The sequence below is a fragment of the Lipotes vexillifer genome, unplaced genomic scaffold (assembly GCF_000442215.2).
Source record: "Lipotes vexillifer unplaced genomic scaffold, Lipotes_vexillifer_v1.1 scaffold986, whole genome shotgun sequence".
Classification (NCBI taxonomy): Eukaryota; Metazoa; Chordata; class Mammalia; order Artiodactyla; family Lipotidae; genus Lipotes; species Lipotes vexillifer.
Window position 1 is genome coordinate 164,457 of NW_006784900.1, and position 8,205 is coordinate 172,661.

The 8,205-nt window shown below is 41.0% G+C and overlaps 1 protein-coding gene and 1 non-coding gene across 2 annotated transcripts in view; both read right to left on the reverse strand.

The window, feature by feature from the left end:
- Nucleotides 1–8,205, reverse strand: part of JHY (junctional cadherin complex regulator) — a 63,523-nt gene that overhangs the window by 43,366 nt on the left and 11,952 nt on the right. The window contains exon 2 of the mRNA XM_007457039.1: nucleotides 5,137–5,656. Coding sequence (XP_007457101.1) covers nucleotides 5,137–5,656 — 520 coding nt within the window. The remainder of the gene's footprint in view (nucleotides 1–5,136; nucleotides 5,657–8,205) is intronic.
- TRNAE-UUC (transfer RNA glutamic acid (anticodon UUC)) lies at nucleotides 7,273–7,344 on the reverse strand. Its single transcript has one exon. It is a non-coding gene; the product is annotated as a tRNA-Glu (tRNA).

Below are 8,205 nucleotides of genomic sequence, written 5' to 3' on the forward strand. Positions count from 1 at the left end.
TACTTTTTTGCCCAGAGGTAAACTGGCCAAAAACTGGGAATTTTGTTGGTTTAATTATAGATGAAAAATGGAATCCCAATGTAGTATTAATTTGGATTTCTCTTATAATAACCAAAGTTGGATATCTTTTCGTATGTTTAATAGCCATATGTATTAACTTTTCTGTGAATTTTCTATTCATATCTTTTATGAATTTTTATATTGGGATATTGGTCTTTATCTTATTGATTTCTAGGAGCTCTTTATATATTAGAGCTATTAGTGTTTTGGCTGTGATATGAATTAGAAATATTTTTTCTAGTTCTTTGTATTTTGGCTTATGCCTTTTTTCTTGCAGGAGCTTTTGCTATTTATGTACAGTTGACTCTCACACAAAGTGGGGGTTAGGGGCACTGACCCTCCACGCAGTTGAAAATCTGTGTATAACTTTACAGTTAGCCCTCCATATCTGTAGTTATGTATTTGTGAATTCAGCCAACTAAAGATCGTGTAGTACTGTAGTATGTATTTTTTAAATAATCCACAAATAAGTGGACCTGTACAGATCAAACCCATGATGTCCAAGGGTCAACTGTAGTCAAATCTGTCAGTCTTTTGTAGATTTTGGACCTCAAATCGGGTCCTACCTTTATCAAATCACAGTATCAGATCATATATTCTCACACTAATTTGGTTCTATTTCTAGACTTTCTATTCTGTTCTTCTATTTTTCTGTCTGTATATGCATTAAATATTACCCTACTATTTAATTACTGAGGCTTAAAATATATACTCTATTATCTGGTGGGGCTAGATTCTCTCATGACTCTTAATTTCCAGAGCTTGCTTTATCATTCTTTTTTTTTAATTTATTTTATTTTATTTATTTTTGGCTGCATTGGGTCTTCATTGCTGCACATGGGCTTTCTCTAGTTGTGGCGAGCGGGGGTTACTCTTCCTTGTGGTGTGCGGGTTTCTCATTGCAGTGGCTTCTCTTGTTGTGGAGCACGGGCTCTAGGCAAGCGGGCTTCAGTAGTTGTGGCATACAGGCTCAGTAGTTGTGACTCGCGGGCTCTAGAGCCCAGGCTTAGTAGTTGTGGCATATGGGCTTAGTTGCTCCGCGGCATGCGGGATCTTCCTGGACCAGGGCTCGAACCCATGTCCCCTGCATTGGCAGGCAGATTCTTAACCACTGCGCCACCAGGGAAATCCCTGCTTTATTATTCATGCCTGTTTTTTTTAATGTGAACTTTTCAAGTTTTATTTAAAAAAAAAAAACGGTTCTCATTTTTTACTGGGATGTTGTGAACTTCTTAGACTTTCAAATCTTCCCAAATACAATACACTGCTTAAGACCCTGTCTGATTCAACTGGGCATGGAGGCTTGCAACAAAATGATATATTAAAAAGCTGGGTTTTCTTGGCCATGTAATGGTAATTGACATTTATTCATTCATTGAACAACAGAGGTCATTTATCCTTTCAGTATTTCTAGTTTTAAGATATTTGTCATCTCTTTCAAAGAAATGAGTAGGGGAAAACAGACTTTCAAATATGAAAACCTTCCGGATGGATGCTGCTTAATATAAAACAGCCTCGGGCTTCCCTGGTGGCGCAGTGGTTGAGAGTCTGCCTGCCGATGCAGGGAACACGGGTTCGTGCCCCGGTCCGGGAAGATCCCACATGCCGTGGAGCAGCTGGGCCCGTGAGCCATGGCCGCTGAGCCTGTGCGTCTGGAGCCTGTGCTCCGCGGCGGGAGAGGCCACAACAGTGAGAGGCCCGCGTACTGCAAAAAAATTAAAACAAACAAAAAAAAGCCTCCAAACCTGCCGCTCCAACTTCTTACCTCCCACCCCCCAAATCAACACAATAACCCGATCAGCCATTGCAAACATCAAGGGTCAGTGGGTACTGACTTACACAATTGTTACTGTAGGTTTCTGAAAAACCCTTTATGTTCTTTCTGTGTGGTCCAAGCACCAACAGCCTTGGCATCACCTGGGAGCTTGATAGAAATGCAGACTCTTGAGTCTCACCCCAGATTTACTGGATCAAAATCTGTATTTTAATGAGGTCCTCAGGGCGTTCATAAGTATCTTAAAGTTTGAGGGAAAAAAGGATCAGTGGTTCTTAAAGTGTTGGCCTGGTAGCAGAAGTGGCGTCCCCTGGAACCATGTAGAAAATTCAAATCCCAGGGCCCTACCCTACCCCTACGTGATAACAGAAAGATAATAGAAATTATCTTTCTAAAGATAATAGAAATCCTTGGGTTAGGTCCAGGAACAAGCCCTCCCGATGATTCTGATGTTTGAGAATCACTGCTCTAGATCAGTCTTAATGAAACACTAGGAATACCTGGGGAGCTTTGAAAGCTCCCCATGCTTACAGTGTACCCCAGATGACTTAAATTAGAGTTTCAGGGCTGCAGGCCAAGGAACCAGTATTCTTTTCATTTTCCAGGTGATTCCAATGTGAAGCCAAGGACAAAAGCCCCTGCTCTAGTCTGGAGCAATGCTTCTCAAACCTGGCTTCATGTTAGAACCACTTGAGGATCTTTAAAAAAAAATACTGATGCTCGGGATCTCACCCAGATATGTAAACTGGTCTGGGTAGAGCTGAGAATCACTTTGGGTTTTTTTCTCAGATGAATCTAAAATCCAGCCAGAATTTCAAACCACTGCTCTAGAAATACCGTTTCTCCCACATAAACTTCAAATCACAGTAAAGAGAAGGAGGTGGTAAATAGTTTGGAGGTGATGGAAGACAGACGCGTTTCATTTCCCATGTATTTACTGAGCCCTTACAATGTGTTAGGCTAATTACCATGAAGATTAAAAGTAAATACAAAGCATAGTTCTTGCCCATCGGGGGACATATAATCTGCACTGGTAGAAAAACCTGCACATACTGCATATATAAATAACGATTTGAAAGGAACACATTTCATGCTACTGACTATAATTCATTAAACAAGTTATACCTATCATTCTATCATTGTAAGGTCAAACTAATTTGTATCCTTTTTTAAAAGGAGTAAAATGAAGGAACTATAGGTTGGAAAATGGTGAAGAAACAATTTTGAATATAATTAGCAATCAGCCCTTAAACATTTGAACCTGGAGAAAGTGGTGGACAAGGTCAATGGCCACTTCAAAGAATAATTCACAAGCTTAAAGACTGGGCAAGCCTAAAGTGCTTTAAAGTTTCCTCCTTGGCATAATGAGAAGAAAATTATGCTATGGAATCACTGGCAACACACCATGATATTGTTTGTAAATTAAGTTATAACTATTAAGAAAAATTAGCAATTACAAAATCAATTAAAGAGTTTATAATAAATCTTTTTTCACTTTTATTATTAGAGATATAACTAATTTTTTTGGCCTCACTATTTGCCTCTTCTCTTTTGAGAACATATTTAAAAATAAAGGAAAAATATTGTCCTAGTCTAGGAGAAATTATTGGCTATAAACATTTTTCACAGAATTTGTATTTTAAAATGAGCAACCAAGCAAAATTCAAAATTTCACAGAAGTTTTATGGAAAAGTACATTAACAACTAAAACTGAGTCAAAAATGTTAAAAATTCTGTTTGAAGTCAGCTAAGTATTCATTTTGATAATCAACTAAATATACACACCCATTCCTTTGCTTTATTATTAGTTACAAAGGCAAGGATGTGACATAATCTTTTAAGACCATATAGGGAGTTTCTCAATTAAGAAGAAAAAATCACAGATGTTCACCCACCTCATCCCTCTTGTTCTATCAGGAAATACTTACAGGTTAGAACAGGTGAGAGTACTCTACATAGTATCAGTTTGAATTTGGGAGAGGTCTAAGGGCATGCCTATTTAATGTAATAACCTCTCCTTCATATTTGAAAATGATCCCACATTAGTGGGTGATGAATTTCAAGTTGTCTCCTCAATAAGGGTGGTGGATGCACTGATCCAGCCAGTTTTCCCATGTTCACGAACATATCAACTAGGAAGTGGGCTGATGTGATCTTTATGTGCACCCATGAAATAGAACTAAGTTTCCTGGCTCCAACAGGCTTTTTTTTTTTTTTTCTGTTTTTTGGCCGTGCCGCACAGCATGCGGGATCTTAGTTCCCCCACCAGGGATCGCACCTGTGCCCCCTGCAGTGGAAGCGTGGTGTCTTAACCACTGGACCACCAAGGAAGTCCTCCAACAGGTTTGTTTTGTTTTGGTTTGGTTTTTGGTGGTTTTTTTTGCGGTAGGAGGGCCTCTCACTGTTGTGGCCTCTCCCGTTGCCGACCACAGGCTCCGGACGCGCAGGCTCAGCGGCCATGGCTCACGGGCCCAGCCGCTCCACAGCATGTGGGATCTTCCCGGACCGGGAAGATGTCCCCTGCATCAGCAGGTGGACTCTCAACCACTGCGCCACCAGGGAAGCCCCTTCCAACAGGTTTTGAATCCATCATCTGGGATAGAATTTACCCTCCAAACGATCAGATGAGAAAGGGACAGCACTTATTATTATTCCAATTTTATAGATGGGGAGACTAAAGTTTATAATGGTGTCACATCATTTGCACAGGATAAAAGACGGTACAGTGATTATCAATGGAAGTTGGAAAGATAATAGAAAGATAATAGAATCGACTGGTTAATTAAAAAAAATACTCATGTTGTATCCTGCCCTCCTTGCACTACCACCCAATATGTACACAGAATCTAAGTTGAGAATCACTTCTGTAAGAGCTGCTGTTATTGATATGAGTGTGTCATTGCACCTCCAATGTACTGGAGAAATTTAATAGGGTTGAAAACCAGTGCCTTAGTGGGAACAAAGGCAACCAACATAGGGAATCAAACTCTCAGCCCTGTATTTTATCTAATGGAGCATACAGTTAAAAAGAAAATTCTACGGTTCCTTGAATAGAAACATTTTGAATACAATCATTGAATTACAGCACTGTAAGCCATTGATGGCTTTTATTTTGCTCTTAAGACTTGGTGGAATAATTCCCTTGATTCTTCAAAGAGGGCCAAGGGACATGGAGTTCATTTTACTCAGCCGGGTGGTTACAGTGACGTCACCATCCCAAAGGAAGTGATACCTAGCCATTTCAAACAAAGGCAAATTCCAGTCTAGTGCTCAGAAGGGATTTTTAAGTAGCTGCTACATACCTGTTCTGGGTGAGTTTCCCGCCTTTTTTTATTGTGAAGTTGAAGATAAGAGTCCGTTTTTGGAGTGGGTAATCCCAAAGTCAGTTTGTTTTTTTCCACAAAATACTGTTTGGACTTCCTTCGCCGAGGGCCGTGTGATCCTGGCAGGAATACCTCACTCTGTGAACTTGAACTCTTCAAGTACTGAGAGAGGTTGCTGGACTTCTCCTCCGGGTCACTGCTGCTCAGCACTGAAAACGGCCCGCTGCGATGGGCACCATGCTCGTAGTTTGGGCTTAAAAATTCACCCCCAAGTAAGGAGGCTGTGCTCGGTGGGCTCTTCTTCTGTTCACCTTTCCCCGCTGAGAGTTCCATCGAAGTCACCTTGGAAGGGTAAAGTGGATTCAAAGTCAGATTTTCTGCAGAGCTGTCCACAGACTCTGGCAGTGCTTCCACAGCCAACAACTTCCCCTCCTCTTTTTTCCTCTTCCAATTTGGGTCATGTCGCAGGTCTGAGTATTTGTCTTCTATGGGTTGTTGACTGCCCAAAGCAGAAAAGAAATGTCAAGTCCTTTATCCAAACAGATTTACTCGTTCTCTTTAGCTGCTCATCTTATTCGAAATCAATCTCCATCTTTCTCCTACAATTTTCCTTTTACTATCTACATGGGAAAGGCACATCCCAGGCTCAAATTAGACCTACACACTACACATAAGGGCAAAAAGTCATAATTATCTAAGTTCATTGAAATATGGAATAAAAATGGGGGATGGGGACTTCCTTGGTGGTGCAGTGGTTATGAATCCGCCTGCCAATGCAGGGGACACGGGCTCAAGTCCTGGTCCGGGAAGATCCCACATGCTGCGGAGCAGCTAAGCCCGTGCGCCACAACTACTGAGCCTGTGCTCTAGAGCCCGCGAGCCATGACTACTGAGCCCGCATGCCTAAAGCCCGTGCCCTGCAACAAGAGAAGCCACTGCAATGAGAAGCCCGTGCACCCCAATGAAGAGTAACCCCCACTGGCTGCAACTAGACAAAGCCTATGCACAGCAACGAAGATCCAACGCAGCCAAAAATAAATAAATAAATAAATAAATAAATAAATTTATTCTAAAAATTTAAAAAAATAAAGTACAATTCAGTGATTTTAAAAAATGGCGGATGGTTAATTTATATATGCTGGAAAACAAATGTCTATAATGTTAAACCAGTAAATGGCCTTGATGCAAAGAATGCGGTTACTTAAGACACACCGTAAGTTGAATAAGTAACAAGCTGCTGAAGATAAAATGGATTTCACACTTAGCTAGTGATCTACACATTTAGCTGTTTATCTGGGAAGGGAAATTCGACTGTTGCCTGAACGACGACTCAGTCTGAGCCTCTCGTGGGAAGAAAGCAAGACTTATCCCAACTGAATACATACATAGGTTCATCCTCCTGTATCAGTGATTTTTACTTGTGACTTTATTTCGTCTTTGTAGATTTTATCAGATGTGCTACAGAAAGATCCCTAACTTTTGGAATCAGATGGTGCCTCTGAAAGCTCTCAGTTTGTACTCTCTTGGTCAAGTCTATGTACACAAAACTCAGTAGACAGGTCAGTGTGCGCTTTAAGCTGTAGATAGCCCTATCTGAATAAAAGGTTAAGCACAGGGTCCAGCCCGAGGGGAGTGAACTCGTCTGTAATCAGTACATATGACCCCAAATAAAGTCCTCCCTTTTCTCCATGACGATCTCAATTTGTAAAGTACCTCCTAGTCTTAACCAAAAAGGAAAAAAAAAATGCTGGTAATATGGCATATTTAATGGCTGCTTTGATCTTCAAAAGCTAAATGGGAGAGATTTTCCTTCCTTGGTACAGCAGATGCAATCCTCTAATCAAAAAGAAAATGTAAATCATCTGGGCTTTTTATGCTATTTGATATTCCCGTTTATAGAAGACATAATTTTATGCTGGGTAAACAAACTAATGGTGCCCCTAACGTTAATTTAGTCTTCTTAATGTGGACCTAGAGTTCTTTGATTTGATGTAAAGCAAAAACTAGAGCAGAAAGCCCCAACTCCTGTGTCTTGCTTAATTGTCACTTTGAATTTTTAGTGTCTTTTTTTCTTTTTTTTGGCTGCGCTGCGAGGCTTGTGGGATGGGATCTTAGTTCCCTGACTGGGGATTGAACCCAGGCCACGGCAGTGAAAGCGCTGAGTCCTAACCGCTGGACTGCCAGGGAATTCCCCTTGTCACTTTGAATTTTTAGTTCGCATATTAAGACAGAAAACTTCTTGGGATAGGCTTCTCTTCCTTTTCCACCAAGGGAAGAAAAATGATATTTTCCTCCAGCAAAGTGCCTGAATGGAGATGGTCCACGTTTGTCAGGAAATTGACATCAAACCGTGCAACTCGCCGCTCCCGAAACTCCACAGGGCTGCCTGCCTCTGAGGCTTTGAGGAGGTTTCTCCATGTGATGTCCCCTCACGTGAACTTACAGGAGTTTTTGGCCCTGCCTTTCACTTGGCTCCAGGGGTCACTGGGCATGTAGTGTCCCAGGGGCAGGGAGGGGGCCAGCAGGGCATAATCTAGATTTGGGACTAGACAGACCTGGGCTTAAGTTCTGGGTTTGCCACTACCTATCTGTGCATCAGCTGGCAAATCATGTCATCTCCGAGCTGGTTTGTCATCTGTAAGTAGGGATCAATTATATTTGTTCTGTTTATTTTTCAAGGTTGCATAAAATCAAAATGAGACAATATAGCTTACTTCATGTTCTGTATTTGTGCTTATTTCACTTTTCACTGTGGCAGCCATATCTTCTCACCTGGTTAAGGTCCTGGGCAGCAGGGACAGAGGGTTATCCTTCCTTCCCTAACCTCTACCCTGTGCTATGGGCAGAAGAGGCAACAAGTGATGCTTCAATCAATAACTGAGCATTAGATATGTATTTTATTTTATTTTTTTTAAGATATTTATTTAAAAAAAAAAACCAACAGCAGTAAATTAGAATCTAAACATGCAGAAAAACTTCCTGCATTGGACCAAATCAGCGAATGATTTTAGGGCTTATCTTGTGCTGCATTAAGTATAAGGTTCAGCA